A 15,954-nucleotide genomic window follows, 5' to 3' on the forward strand; every position below is an offset into this window, starting at 1 on the left:
CTCCCAGTAATTCTCAAGAGCCCTGAGCATGGTATCAAGTACTGAGGGAGTTCCGTACTGTTGGAGGTGCCATCTTTCAGATGAAACATTAAACTGAAACACTAAACTGAGACCCTGTCTGCCATCTCAGGTCGATGTACAGGATCCCATGGTGGCTATTTGGAGATGAGCAGGAGGGTTATCCCCAGAGCCCTGGGCCTAATATTTATTTTCTGATCAATATTACAAAAACTTTATTACACAAAAAATATTACAAGGTTATCTGGTCATTACTATTTTGCGGTTTGCTGGATCTTGCTGTGCATAAATTGGTTCCTGTGTTTCCTACATTACAACAGTGACTACACTTCAAAAGTACTTAATTGGCTCTAGAGTGTTTTGGGATGTCCTGATGTCATGAAAGGTGCTATATAAATGCAAGTCTTTCCTTTCTTTAATATCTGGTCTAACCATAATCGATTGATCTCAGATTTGACATTTTTCAATGTGCTTGTTTAACAATAGAAGGGGCCGGATTTTTTTTTTTGATGTTTAGTTTGTGTTTCCTCTTTGTTTCAGAACCATCGAAAAATCCGCCCTTACCAGGAGGCATGAATGGGAACTTGCCATCAGCCGCCAGCGCTGGGCAGCAGCAGGTCTCTGCCATCCCTTCTCCAGGCGCTGGCAAACCCTGGCGCAGCAAGTCAATGAACGTCAAGCATGCCGCCACCTCCTCCATGCTGAGTGTGAAAGTCCCCAGTCCTGTCACCTCTCCCACTGCCTCCACCGACCGGCTCAGACCTCCCCTGCCCGAGGTCACCAAAACTCCTTCTAACGGACAAAAGTCGATGCTTGAAAAGTTCAAGCTGATCAACAACAGGATATCCTCGAGACCCCCCTTCTCTCCCGGCTCAGGGTCTGCTGAGGGCGGGAGGGATGAGGGTCCGCACTCGGAGTGCGGGGAGGCAGAGGGCGGAGGTGGGGGCTCCACAGGCAGTAGCCCAAAAACGCAATCAAAGGGAACGCCCCAGAGGATAGGGGGGAAAGCCACCAGCAATAAGAAGGCCACACCACAAGTGAAGGAGAAAGAAGAGAAGGAAAAGGGCAAAGGATTAAAAAGCTGCAAAGAAGAGAAAGTGAGTGACGCCCCCAGAAAGAGCTCAAAAATCGCCAGCTTAATCCCAAAAGGAGGCAAGCCGACGGGAGTCAAGAAGGAGAGTTCGATTCCCGCTTCCAGTGGGATACCCAAACCAGGATCCAAGGTTCCCACCGGAAAGTCCACATCAGTGCCCGGACCGGCAGGGAAGGAGTCGGAGAAAACCAGGTCGGCAAAGGCAAGCCAAGGTCACACGTTGCAGAAATCTCAGGCCGACGGCAAGGCTTCCAGCTCCAGTAGCATTGCTTCCCTAGAGGGCAGAGGTGCCAGCCTGCCCTCCTCACCCCCTTCCTCCTCCAGCACGGCCACCCTTTCGGCTTCTGGGGTCACAACCTGTGGGCAGGCGCCAGGCAACAGCAGCGGCAATGGCAACGTGGTCGTCCAGCTCCCTCAGCCACAGCAGCAATACAGCCACCCCAACACTGCCACCGTTGCCCCCTTCATGTACAAGTAAGTAGCGTAACATCTTTTCACAGTTACAGAGTATTTCCAACACAGAAACAGGCCATTTGTCCCAACTGGTCCATGCCAGTGTTTATGCTCCTCCCACCCTTACTTCATCTCACCCTATTAGCATATCCCAGAGGGAAAAACCAGTTCAAAATTGTCAAATCCCTGTTAAAATCAGTAATACTGGCACCATAGGAACATAGGCATAGGAACAGGAACATAGGAACAGGAACATAAGGAGCAGGAGTAGGCCATTCAGCCCATCGAGCCTGCTCTGCCATTCAATACGATCATGGCTGATCATATACCTCAAGGTCTTTTTCCCCACATTATCCCCATGCCCCTTTGTGTCACTGGTATTTAGAAATCTGTCAATCTCTGCTTTAAACATACTCAATGACTAAGTTTTCACAGCCCTCTGGAGTAGAGAATTTCAAAGATTCACAACTCTTTCCTCATCTTGGTCCTAAGTCGCTTCCCCGCTTATTTTGAAATTGTCCCCCCAGCAAGGGGAAACACCTTACCTGCACCTACCCTGTCTATTCCTGTAAGTACTTTGTAGGTTTCAATAGGATCACCTCTCATTCTTCAAAACCCTAGAGAACACAGGCCCAGTCTCTCTTCATAGGACAGTCCAGCCATTCCGTGAACCTCGTTGCACTCCCCATATGGAAATAATATCCTTCCTAAGGTAAGGGGACCATAACTGCACACAGTACTCCAGGTGCGGTCTAACCAAGGTACTATACAATTGAAGCAGGACTTCACTGCTCCCGTACTTAAACCCTTAAACCATTAGCCTTCCTAATTCCCTGCTGCACCTGCATGTTAGCTTTCAGTGACTTATTGATGATGGCACCTAGGTCCCTTTGTACATCTAGACTTTCTAATCTCTCACCATTTAAGAAATACTCTGCACATCTATTCCACCCACCAAAGTGGATAAAAAGTGGATAATCTCACATTTTTCCACATTATATTGCACTTACCATACAAACATGCGAGAAAGGAAATAGGAGCAGAAGTAGGCCATTCGGCCCCTCCAGCCTGCTCCACTGTTAAATAAGATCATGGTTGATGTGTTTTGAATTCCGTGTTCCCATCTACCCCCGATAACCTTTGATTCCCTTGCCTAACAAGAATCTATCCACCTCTGCCTTAATAATATTCAATGACCCCGCCTCCACCGCATTCAGAGGCAGAGAATTCCAAAGTCACACAACCCTCTGAAAAACAAAGATAAAAACAAAAACTGCGGATTCTGGAAATCCAAAACAAAAATAAAAATACCTGGAAAAACTCAGCAGGTCTGACAGCATCTGCGGAGAGGAACACAGTTAACGTTTTGAGTCCGAATGACCCTTCAACAGAACTAAGTAAAAATAGAAAAGGGGTGAAATATAAGCTGGTTTAAGTGGGGGTGGGACAGGTAGAGCTGGATAGAGGGCCAATGATAGGTGGAGATAACCAAAAGATGTCATAGACAAAAGGACAAAGAGGTGTTGAAAGTGGTGATATTATCTAATGAATGTGCTAATAGGTGACATTAAGGGTAGAAAGCAGGACGAGCAAGGTACAGATAGCCCTAGTGGGGGTGGGGTAGGGGGAAGGGATCGAAATAGGCTAAAAGGTAGAGATAAAACAATGGATGGAAATACATTTAAAAATAATGGAAATAGGTGGGAAAAGAAAAATCTATATAAATTATTGGAAAAAAGGGGGATTGGAAAAGGGGTGGGGATGGAGGAGAGAGTTTATGATCTAAAATTGTTGAACTCAATATTCAGTCCGGAAGGCTGTAAAGTGCCTAGTCGGAAGATGAGGTGCTGTTCCTCCAGTTTGCGTTGAGCTTCACTGGAACAATGCAGCAAGCCAAGGACGGACATGTGGGCATGAGAGCAGGGTGGAGTGTTGAAATGGCAAGCGACAGGGAGGTCTGGGTCATGCTTGCGGACAGACCGAAGGTGTTCCACAAAGCGATCACCCAGCCTGCGTTTGGTTCTTCCTATAACGTGGCGCCCAGAACTCTACACAATATTCCAGCTGAGGTCTAACCAGTGCCTTATACAAGTTCATCATAACCTCCCTGCTCTTGTACTCAATGCCCCTATTAATGAAGCTTAGAATACTATATGCTTCAGAAACAGCTTTCTCTACCTGTCCTGCCACCTTTAATGACTTATGTACATATACACTCAGGTCTCTCTGCTCCTGCACACCTGTTAGAATAGTATCCTTTATTTTATATTGTCTCTCCATGTTCTTTATACCAAAGTGTATCACCTCACACTTCTCTGCATTGAACTTCATCTGCCATCTATCTGCCCACTCCACCAAGGTGTCAATGTCCTTTTGAAGTTCTATGCTGTCCTCCGCACAGTTTACAGTTCTCCCAAGTTTTATGTCGTCCGCAAACTTTGAAATTGTCCCCTGCACACCAAGATTTAGATCATTTATGTATATCCAGAAAAACAAGAGTCCCAATACCGACCCCTGGGGAACTCCTCTACAAACCTTCTTCCAGCCCAAAAAATACCCATTAGCCATTACTCGCTGTTTCCTATCCCTCAGCCAATTTCATATCTATGTTGCTACCGTCCCTTTTATTCCATGACCTATAACTTTCCTCACCAGTCTGTTGTGTGGCATTGTATTGAACACCTTTTGGAAGTCCATATCCACCACATCAATAGCCTTGCCCTTATCAACCATCTCTGTTACCTCTTCAAAAAACTCCAGCAAGTTAGTTACATATGATTTTCCTTTAACAAATCCGTGCTGACTCTTCTGAAACAATCCATATTTTTCCATGTGACTATTAATTCTATCCTGAATAATTGTTTCTAGAAGTTTCCCCACCACCGAAGTTAAACTGACTGGTCTGTAATCCAAGTATACTACATCCAACTCCCCTTTATCAATTCTGTTAATAACATCCTCAAAAAACTCCAACAGGTTCATCAAACATGATTTCATGTTCATAAATCCATGTTGATTATGCCCAATTAGATCATTATTATCCTAGTGCCCATTTATCACATACATTACAACAAATTCCAGCATTTTCCCCACTACCGATGTAAAGCTAACAGGTCTGTAGTTCCCTGTTTTCTCTCTCCCTCCCTTCTTAAATAGAGGGGTGACATTTGCTACCTTCCAATCTGTGGGAACTGTTCCAGAATCTATAGAATTTTGGAAGATGATCACCAATGCATCCAATATCTCCATAACTACCTCTTTCAACACTCTGGGATGGAGAATATCAGGTCCCGAGGACTTATCAACCTTCAGCCCCATTAACTGCTCCAATACAACCTTCTTACTTATACTAATTTCCTTCAACTCCTTATTCTCCCTAGTGCCCTGGATCTCTAAATCTGGGAGATTTCTTGTATCTTCCTCAGTGAAAATAGACACCAAGTTTAGCTTCTCTACCATTTCTCTATTCCCCATTATAAATTCTCCTGACTCTGCCTGTAATGGACCCACATTTGTCTTAGCCAAATGCTCCCTTTTTATGGACTTATAGAAGTTTTTACAGTCTGTTTTTGTGCTTTTTGCTGGATTGCATTCATATTCTATTCTCCCTTTCTTTATCAGTTTCTTGGCCCTCCTTTGCTGTTTCTAAAATCTTCCCAATCCTCAGGTTTAATATTATTTTTGGCAACTTTATAGGCCTTTTCTTTTAATCTTATACTATCCTTAACTCCCTTTGTTAGCCACGGTTGACTGACTTTTCTTTTTGGGTTTTTGTGCCTTGAAGGAACGTATAGTTGCTGTAATAATTCTTTAAAGACTATCCATTGCCTATATACAGTCAGACCTTTTCATGCATTTTCCCAATCCACCTCAGCCAATTTTCCCCTCATACCTTCGTAATTTCCTTTGTTCAAATTTAACACCCTGGCTTCAGATTGAATTGCCTCACTTCCAAACCTAATGTAAAATTCTACCATATTATGGTCACTCATCCCTAAAGGTTCTTTTACAATAAAATTATTAATTAGCCTTTTCCCTTATACAATACTATATCTAAAACAGCCTGTTCTCTAGTCAGTCCCTCAACCTACTGAACTAGAATACTGGCACCAGTAAGACTGGAATTCCACTTTAATGTATACAGGACCAGTTTGGACAAGTTTTACTGATTACCCTTCATTTCCAGGTTTTACCGGTTTTTCCTCCTATTCCTTTCTCCCTCATGTGTTTATCCAGCTTCCCCTTAAGTGTATCGATACTATTCACCTCGACCACCCCCTTTTAGTATTAAACCTGAGGATTGGGAAGATTTTAGAAGCAGCAAGGGAGGACCAAGAAACTGATAAAGAAAGGGAGAATAGAATATGAATGCAATCCAGCAAAAAGCATAAAAAGCAAAGGTAGTGAGTTCCGCCTTCCCCCCACTCTCTGGGCAAAGATGTTTCTCCTCAATTCCTGACTGGAATTATTAGTCACTGCTTTATATTTCTGGCCCATCGTTTTCGTTACCCCTACAAGTGGAAACATGGGGTGGAATTTAATGCCCTCCCTGGAGGTGACTTCCCAGGTGGGGGCACTATTTAACCAGGCAGACGAGTGCCGGGTGGGGTCCCCGCCATCTCTCCGACTGAGTTGGGGACAGGAAGTCTTGCTCTGATGACAATTAGGCCCTTGCCCTGCCGCCGCTGGCATTAACCCAGCGGGTGAGCGAGGGACTCACCTGGCAGGGAGACTGACAAGCAAACCCCGTCAGAGTTGCTCGCGGCCTAGCTGCATTGTGGAGGGGGGGTCCCTCATTCCCAGGCACTCCATGCCTGATTAAGGAACCTGGCATTGGGAAAGGGGTTTCCCACTGAGAGCCATTCCCCTGCCCATTCTCCCAACCACCACCCCCAGTGACCTCTTCCCCATGAACCCCATCCTGCCACCACTTACCTTTCTCCAGGGACCCAGAATGATACCTGCTGAAGGCCCATGTGTATTACCGGCAGCAGTCCTCGCACCCACTGGCATAATCGAGAGTCCTGGCCTGTGAATGGCCGGCAGTTCTTGGGGGTGGATTTCTGGCCATGGGGGAAGTGCAGGAATTAAATGCTCCCCTTCGTTATCTGGTAACAGGGTCCCTGCTTTCACTGAGGGACTTAACTCCCTTGGGGACCCCAGAGACCAGATCAGCGGGGCTGCTACTGGTGGATGTTGGATCCCCCACCCAGCCACACTCCCTAAATTGCCCCCATCTTCCCCACATCTACCCTTTCAAACATCTTCACCATTTAAAAAATATCTTTCAGGATGAATTTCAACGTTCTTTTCACCTGAGAAAGGAGCCCCAGCCTCTACTCTTATTCCTGATTGGAACCTGGTTGATTTAGGCCAATAGGAAACAGTTAAAATGGGTCATTGGGTTGGGGTAAAACCTTTACACTTTCACCTCTGAGTCAGAAGGTCATGGGTTGAAGTTCCACTCCAGGGATTTGAGCACAAAATATAAACTGACTTTCTCAGTACAGTACTGAGGGAGTGTTGCACTGTCAGAGGGTCAGTACTGAGGGAGTGCTGCACTGTCAGAGGGTCAGTACTGAGGGAGTGCTGCACTGTCGGAGGGTCAGTACTGAGGGAGTGCTGCACTGTCAGAGGGTCAGTACTGAGGGAGTGCTGCACTGTCAGAGTGTCAGTACTGAGGGAGTGCTGCACTGTCAGAGGGTCAGTACTGAGGGAGTGCTGCACTGTCAGAGGGTCAGTACTGAGGGAGTGCCGCACTGTCAGAGGGTCAGTACTGAGGGAGTGCCGCACTGTCAGAGGGTCAGTACTGAGGGAGTGCCGCACTGTCAGAGGGTCAGTACTGAGGGAGTGCCGCACTGTCAGAGGGTCAGTACTGAGGGAGTGCCGCACTGTCAGAGGGTCAGTACTGAGGAAGAGTTGCACTGACAGAGGGTCAGTACTGAGGGAGTGCTGCACTGTCAGAGGGTCAGTACTGAGGGAGTGTTGCACTGACAGAGGGTCAGTACTGAGGGAGTGCCGCACTGTCAGAGGGTCAGTATTGAGGGAGTGTGGCACCGCGCGGAGACCACGCCTGGTGTATTGTGTAGTTTTGATCTCCTTACCTAGGAAAGGATATACTTGCCATAGAGGAAGTGCAGCAAAGGTTCACCAGACTGATTCCTGGGATGGCAGGATTGTCGTATGAGGAGAGATTGGGCTGACTAGGCCCTGTATTCACTGGAGTTTAGAAGAATGAGAGGAGATCTCATTGAAACATATAAAATTCTGACAGGGATGGACAGACTGGATGCAGGGAGGATGTTTCCTCTGGCTGGGGGGGTCTAGAACAAGGGGTCACAGTCTCAGGGTACGAGGTAGACCATTTAGGACTGAGATGAACTTGTTCACAGAGGGTGGTGAACCTGTGGAATTTTCTACCACAGGAGGTTGTGGAGGCTAAGTCAATGAATATATTTAATAAGGAGATTGGTAGATTTCTAGACCCTACACACATCAAGGGGCATGGGAAGTGAGCAGGAGTATGGCTTTGAGATAGATGATCAGCCATGATCATATTGAATGGCGGAACAGGCTGGAAGGGCTGAATGGCCTACTCCTGCTCCTATTTTCTGTGTTTCTATGTCAGAAGGTAAATACTGAGGGAGTGCTGCACTGTCAGGGGGTCAGTGCTGAGGGAGCGCCACATTGTTGAAGGGTCAGTGGGGAGGGGCTGTTGCACTGTCAGAGGCTCAGTATTGAGGGAGCGCTGCGCTGTCAGAAGGTCAGTACTAAGGGAGTGCTGCGCTGTCAGAGGGTCAGTACTGACAGAGTGCTGCACTGTCAGAGGGTTGATCCTGAGGGATTGCTCCCCAGCACTGACCCTCCAGCAGCAAGTGCTCCTTCAGTACTGATCCTCCAACAATGCAGCACTCCCTCAATGCTGACGCTCTTACAGTGTGGTGCTCCCTCAGTACTGACCCCCCGAGAGTGCAGTACTGCCTCAGTACTGCTGCTCAGACAGTGCAGCACACCCCCAGTGCTGACCCTCTGACAGCACACTCTTGAAGGGTCAGTACTACAGGAGTGCTGCACTGGTGGAGGTATCATCTTTCAGATTAGACATTAAAACCTGGCCCTGTGTGCTCTCTAGGGTAAAAGATTCCATCGCGTTATTTTTAAGGTGAGCAGTGGCGTTCCTCCTGATGTCCATGGCCAATATTTACCTCAACCAACATCACTAAAAATAGAATAGATCATCTCGTCTTCATTGTTACTTTGACCTTGCTTTTTGTAAATTGTTTACTGTTTCCTGACATTAGAACACTGCCTTTACTTCAGAAAAATACTTCATTGGTTGTAAAGCATTTTGAAAGATTGTAAAGGGTGCTATAGAAATGTAAACCCTTTCCTTCTTTCACACAAAACTGCAAATTAAAACATCTTCAGGACTTTCATATTGTAAGGTGTTTGTTGTGAACAGATGAATTTCACATCTGTTATTGAAAATTGAAAATTGGACAAACTCTGCAGATTGACCGGCAGCTAATGAAACCATTTATTTTAGTTTAATAAAATAAACCCTTTCACTAGTGTGACAGTGTTTTCTCGGACAGAGTTTTAGTATGTGTAGAAGCCTGCTGGTAAACATTAAACATTCAGTCTGCTCTTTGTGAAGCTTTGGTTATTGCAAAGAAACTCCACAAATTCAGTGGAGATGGACTGAGCAGATTGCATGAACACCGGTAAATGGCTAAGAAACTCATTAGGCAGTTGAATCTGTGAGAAGTGAGACATTCAATGTTTAGAAGCCACTCCTTCTCACAAAGTGCTGTAGAAATCTAGAAATCCACCCCCTATAAAACAAATCTGTTGTAAATTTCAAGAAAAGCAGACAGGCGCGAGAGGTTGAACGGTTTATTCCTGTCCGAACAGCTTCTGCAATGACCTTGATGTATTCAGGTTGGTGTTCAGTGTTTGAGGTTTGGATTATAATTTACCCCTGTTATCTGGTGTGTACAATGACATCTACATCAACTTGCATTTTTATACCCGATTTACTGTACTGTTGCTAAACAAAGTTTGGCACAGAACCACATGAGGAGATTATATTACAGAGGTAGGTGTTAAGGAGCATCTTTAAGGGGGGGAGACAGTTACATCCCAGAGTGTTGAAGGAGGTGGCGAGAGAGATAGTGGAAGCATTGTTGGTTATCTTACAAAATTCTGTAGATCCTGGAAAGGATCCTGCAGACTGGAAAATACCAAATGTAACCCCACTATTTAAGAAGGGAGGGAGAGAGAGAATAGAGAATGACAGACCTGTAAGTCTGATGTCAGTTGCAGGGAAAATGTTAGAATCTGCTATAAAGGATGTGATAAGTGGACACTTGGAAAACAATATGATTGGGCAGAGTCAACATGGATTTATGAAAGGGAAATCATGTTTGACAAGCCTGTTCGGAGTTTTTTGAGGATGTTACTTGTAGCATAGATAAAGGAGAACCAGTGGATGTGGTGTATTTGGATTTTCAGAAGGCTTTTGGAAAGATCCTCCACAGGAAGTTAGTGAACAACATTAGGGGACATGGGATTGAGGGTAATAGACTGGTATGGATTGAGAATTAGTTAACAGACAAAAAGCAGAGAGTAGAAATAAATGGGTCATTCTCAGGATGGCAGGCTGTTATTAGTGGGGTACCACAAGGACCAGTGCTTGGGCCACAGCTGTTCACAATCTATATAAATTATTTGGATGTGGGGACGAAATGTAATATGAGAAAAAAACTAGGTAGCAATATGAGTTGTGAGGAGGGTGGAAGGGGGTTACAGGGGGACTTGGACAGCCTCAATGAATGGGCAAGAACATGGCAGATGGAATATAATATGAGTAAGTGTGAAGTTATTCACTTTGGTAGAAAAAACAGAAAGGCAGAGTATTTCCTAAATGGTGAGAGGCTGGGAATTGTTGATGTCCAAAGGGACCTGCGTGCCCTTGTTCATGAGTCACGAAAAGCTAGCATGCAGGTACAGCAAACATTTAGGAAGGGAAATGGTGTGTTGGGCTGCAGCATAACGGGAGTGCAGATGTCTTGCAGTAATTGTATAGAGCCTTGGTGAGACTGGACCTGGAGTATTGTGTACAGTTTTAGTCTCCTTATCTAAGGAAGGGTGTAATTGTCATAGAAGGCGTGCAGTAGAGGTTCACCAGAGTCTAGAACGGGGGACACAGTCTCAGAACAAGGGGTAGGCCATTTAAGATTGAGGTGAGGAGAAATTTCTCCACTCAGAAGGTGGTGAATCTTTGGGATTTTCTTCCCCAGAGGGCTGTGGAAATTCAGCCATTGAGCATGTTCAAGACAGAGATCGAGAGATTTTTAGATTCTAATGACATCCAGGGATATGGGGATAGTCAGGGAAAATGGCATTGAGGTATTATGATCAGCCATGATCTAATTGGATGGCGGAACAGGCTTGACAGGCTGAATGGCCTTCTCCTGCTCCAGTGTTCCTATTAGAGAGAGAGAGAGATGTTTAGGAAGGGAGTTCCAGGGCTTAGGGCCCAGGCAGCTGAACGCACAGCCGCTAATGCCGGAGAGATTAAAATTGGGATGGACAAGAGGCCAGAATTAGAGGAGCTGAGAGATCTTGGAGAATTATAGGGCTGGAAGAGGTTACAGAGGTAGGGAGGGATTTGAAAATGAGGATGAGAATTTGAAAACTGAAGCATTGCCAGACTGGAAGCCAACGTAGGTCAGTGGTCAGACTGACTGGGGGATAAAAGAAGTTTGGCTGCCAGCCAAAGGCAGGAGGAAGGTGGAAACATTCAGAGCACAAAACAGGTCAAGCTGAAGGGATTGGATGTGTTTTTATTTCCCATTTCTAGCTCCTTATACTCTTGTGTACAGAGCATGTTAGTGCAAAGAGCAGTTTCATATAACTCAGTGTATTTTTACCAGATGACAAATATTTAGCGATCATTTGTGAATCGCCAGTGAAATATATTTTTGAAGTGTAGCCGCTGTTGTAAAGTGGGGAAAACCAGCAGCCAATTTGTGCACAGCAAGATCCCACAAATAACAATACGACAATGTGTTTTACTGATGTTGGTTGAGGGACAGGTATCCACCCAGGGAGAATAGGAGAGCTCCTCTGCTCTTCTTTGAAATAGTTCTGTGGGATCTTTAATCCAAGGGGGCAGACAGAGCCTCTGTTTGATGTTTTATCTGATGTTACTACTGGACAAGCCAGATTCTAGGGTGCAACCCAGCTTGATAGATTCTAACTTCTATTTTTTTCTTTAGAAACGTGGAGAGTGGCTACTGAACAGAGTCACAGGAGTCAGCTGATGAACTATTAGCAAAATAATAAAATGTTTATTAAATAAGAAAAGATGAACTATGTTATGATACTCCTTCACCCACAACTATACCTTTATGGATATATACAGATTCATAAGGATAATAGAAGCTACAAAAGCTCTTATACTCTAATGTTCACAGTAAGCACACAGTCCATGTAAACCAATAGGCGACCTGTGGTCAGGCACATCACACTCTGAAACCAAGTGACAGACACCACCCCAAACAGATGCAATGGATCCCTCATCAACACCCCCCCAGACGCTTGTCATACCGTGAGCCAAACAGTCTCACTGAACTCCGTCTTTCACATGAGGGTTTCCAATCTCCACTCTCATAGAATTCACTTTGGAATCTTTTCCCAAACAATGCTTTCTCTCAGATGCCTTCCACTAGGGTCCATCTCCAGGGTTTCAAAATTTCCTTCCAATGTTCCTCTCCCTTGATTGCCATGTGCATTCAAGCTTTCTTCCACACGCTGCCTCTCAAATACACAGCTGTGCCGACAGAACACGACTCCTTCACGTGCCCATAGTAAGGAGTCACCAACCTTGACTGACTCCTTGGATCTTCTGGCTTCTCGCAAGCCTATTTTGTCTTGAGTCTGCTTCCTGCAGCTTTCTCTCTCTAAACATGGAGCCTTCCTCTCTGCTCCTTGCTTTCACTTCCATTGAATAGGGTCTTGTTCCAGATTCCTGTTCTTGTCCTTTGACTTAACATAAAGGGCTTCTTGTGACTTTTCCCTTTTACATTTAGAACCTGCTTCCTGCAGTTCCCTCTTCCAGTAGACTGCTGACAACTTGGTATCTACCTTGAGATCCAGAACTCACTTGACATTTACCGTTACTTTAACTTTAGAGCAACTCATCCAAGATTCTTAGACTTGATTTCCTCAACAATCTGCTGGTATGTCCAGCGAGAGAGAGACTTAAACTGCTTCCTCCAGCTTAGAGCATAATCACCAACTGAACTCAAACTGCTCTCAGTTTCTCTGTGTCTGTGGGTCCCTCTCGCTGGACTCTGTTGCTAGGCAACAGCACAGTTTTTTTCTAACTTGTGTTTGTTTTAACTTCAAGCATCATAAAACCTCTTTAAATTCAGGCATCTTTTAAAATGAAATTGAACTCAAGTTCCCCCCTTTCTTAACACAAATATGGAAAAACAAATTAAACTTAAACTTAAAGCTAAAACTCATTCTAACACCCACAAATACAAACTTAACTTACTTAAACTGTCTCCCGTTCCTAACATATCTGAAAGACAGCATCTCCGACAGTTCTGTATTCCCTCAGGATTGTGTTGGTTGCATTAGTCAGCCTTGATTTTATGCTCTTGCTTCTGCAGTGGAGCTTAAACCCACAGCCCATTGACTGGGAGGTGAAAGTGTGATGCTCTGAACCATGGCTGTGTTCATTGCAGCGGACAGATCGTGATAGTTGTTTTTGAGAAAGGCTAACCATATTCTCAAGGCTTCAGACGAGAAGCGATTACCCATTCTCAGTTAGTCTGCCCAGGAGAACAAGGTGCTGAGTTCCTTTTGCTTTACAGCAATTGTTTGATAACTGAGTGACTTTCTGAGGCATGGAAACCATAGAACCACAGGAAGGTTACAGCGCAGAAAGAGGCCATTCAGCCCATCATGTCTGTGCCTGCCAGAAAAAGATGAAAAAGAAACTAGCCGCTCATTTTAATCCCACTTTCCAGCACCTGGTCTGTAGCCTTGCAGGTGACAGCACTTCAGGTGCAGATCCAGGCACCTTTTAAATGAGTTGAGCGTTTCAGCCTCAACACCAATTTAGGCAGCAAATTCCAGACACCCACCACCCTCTGGGTGATAGAAACCATAAAAATGTTATGACGCAGAAAGGGGCCATTCAGCCCATCGTATCTGTGCCGGCCAGAAAAGAAGAAAAAGGGCCATGTCAGAAGGCATCAAAGCAGTGTAGGCCAGACAATCCCTGAAATTCCCTGATCAGCGTTTCAAGACCCCTCAGTCTTTGAAAAGCACAGCCCCCATCTCCAAATTCCCTTCCCGCCTCTCAGAATCAATGCTTATCATGCCTGCAAGCTCCAGGTTTGAACCTTCCCCCATTTAAGTTCCCATCCCTGTTTTCAGGCCCATCTACAGGGCCCTCGCTGTAAGAACAGAAGCCTGGCTGGGGTGATACAATTTTGGTGGGGCTGTAGGAACAGAGAGGCCAGGGGATTCACATGCACAGACATTTGAAGGTGGAAGGACAATTTTGTGAAGCTCTTGGGAAGAAACAGTAAAATATTCAGTAAGAAACATTCAGAAGCAGAACTGCATAGGATGTTAAAACATGGATTCTTTTTATTCCAGTCTAGACTCCCTCTGCTAGTTTATGTAGGCATGGTAGCCTTAAGTGGACAAAATGCACAATGCAGTTTTAAATAGACTACAAAGTTGGAAAGGTTATTTAAAAAGGCGTATACCTAAGAACCTAAGCATACAAACAGAGGCTGAGAATAGAAAAGTAGGGAAGTTATCAAAACCTTTATAAATTGATGCGTAGGCCCTGGCTGGAGCATTGTAACCAGTTCTAGACCCCACACTATAGGAAGGATGGCAAAGAATCCAGTGCAGATTTATCAGAATGGTCAGGAGGTTTCTCAATTATGTGGAGGTACAGAGAAGTTTAAGTTGTTCTCCTTTGAGCAGAGATGGCAAAGGGGAGATTGAATAGCAATGTTCAAAATTATGAAGGGTTTTGATAGAGTAAATTGGAAGAAGCTGTTTCCTCTGGTGGGAGGATTTGTTAACCAGGGGACACAGACATAAGGTATTGGCAAAAGAGCTAGAATGGAGATGAGGAGAATTTATTTGAGCACAGGGAGTTGATGTGATCTGGAATGTGCTACCTGAAAGGGTGGTGGAAGCAGATTCAACAGGAACTTCCAAAAGAGAATTGGATAAAGACTTGTAAAGGGGAAAAATGCAGGGCTATGGGGAAAATCGGGGGGGGTCGGGGGTCTGGGACTAATTGGACAGCTTTTACTAAGAGCCAGTACAAGCACGATGGGCTGAATAGCCTTCTTCCTGCTGTGAGGTTTTTAATTTGCAATAATGAATTATTAATGAAAGGTTCAAAATACATTTTTCAGAACCCACACTGACATTGACGGCTCATCACTGCTCTCTGGTGACACAACAAGTGCCAGCCCTACAAAAATGGATTCTATTTACAGCAAGACTGCCAAACAGTGCCTCGAGGAGATATCTGGTAGGTGACCTGCTCTCATTAAATTTCACAATTTAGCTCAGAAATGTCGTACAATCGGCTAAAAGCAAAAACTGCGGATGCTGGAAATCCAAAACAAAAACAAAAATACCTGGGAAAAACTCAGCAAGTCTGGCAGCGTCTGCGGAGAGGAACACAGTTAATGTTTCGAGTCCGAATGACTCATCAACAGAACTAAGTAAAAATAGAAGAGAGGCAAAATATAAGCTGGTTTAAGGGGGGGTGGGACAGGTAGAGCTGGATAGAGGGCCAGTGATAGGTGGAGATAACCAAAAGATGTCACAGACAAAGGGACAAAGAGGTGTTGAAGGTGGTGATATTATCTAAGGAATGTGCTAATTAAGGGTAGAAAGCAGGACGAGCAAGGTACAGATAGCCCTAGCGGGGGTGGGGTGGGGGGAAGGGATCGAAATAGGCTAAAAGGTAGAGATAAAACAATGCATGGAAATACATTTAAAAATAATGGAAATAGGTGGGAAAAGAAAAATCTATATAAATTATTGGAAAAAAAGGGGGGGTATCGGAAAGGGGGTGGGGCTGGAGGAGAGAGTTCATGATCTAAAATTGTTGAACTCAATATTCAGTCCGGAAGGCTGTAAAGTGCCTAGTCGGAAGATGAGATGCTGTTCCTCTAGTTTGCGTTGAGCTTCACTGGAACAATGCAGCAATGCGGTTTCCTCTACATTGGAGAGACCAAACGCAGACTGGGTGACCGCTTTGCGGAACACCTTCGGTCTGTCCACAAGCATTACCCTGACCTCCCTGTCGCTTGCCATTTCAACACACCACC

At 45.0% G+C, this 15,954-nt stretch overlaps 1 protein-coding gene across 2 annotated transcripts in view; it reads left to right on the plus strand.

The window, feature by feature from the left end:
• Positions 1 to 15,954, plus strand: part of nav3 (neuron navigator 3) — a 473,245-nt gene that overhangs the window by 231,451 nt on the left and 225,840 nt on the right. For both annotated transcript variants that reach the window (XM_078567625.1, XM_078567626.1), the window contains 2 exons: positions 559 to 1,585; positions 15,028 to 15,146. In XM_078567625.1, the coding sequence (XP_078423751.1) occupies positions 559 to 1,585; positions 15,028 to 15,146 (1,146 nt within the window). The remainder of the gene's footprint in view (positions 1 to 558; positions 1,586 to 15,027; positions 15,147 to 15,954) is intronic.

Source organism: Cetorhinus maximus, chromosome 22 (assembly GCF_964194155.1).
Source record: "Cetorhinus maximus chromosome 22, sCetMax3.hap1.1, whole genome shotgun sequence".
Classification (NCBI taxonomy): Eukaryota; Metazoa; Chordata; class Chondrichthyes; order Lamniformes; family Cetorhinidae; genus Cetorhinus; species Cetorhinus maximus.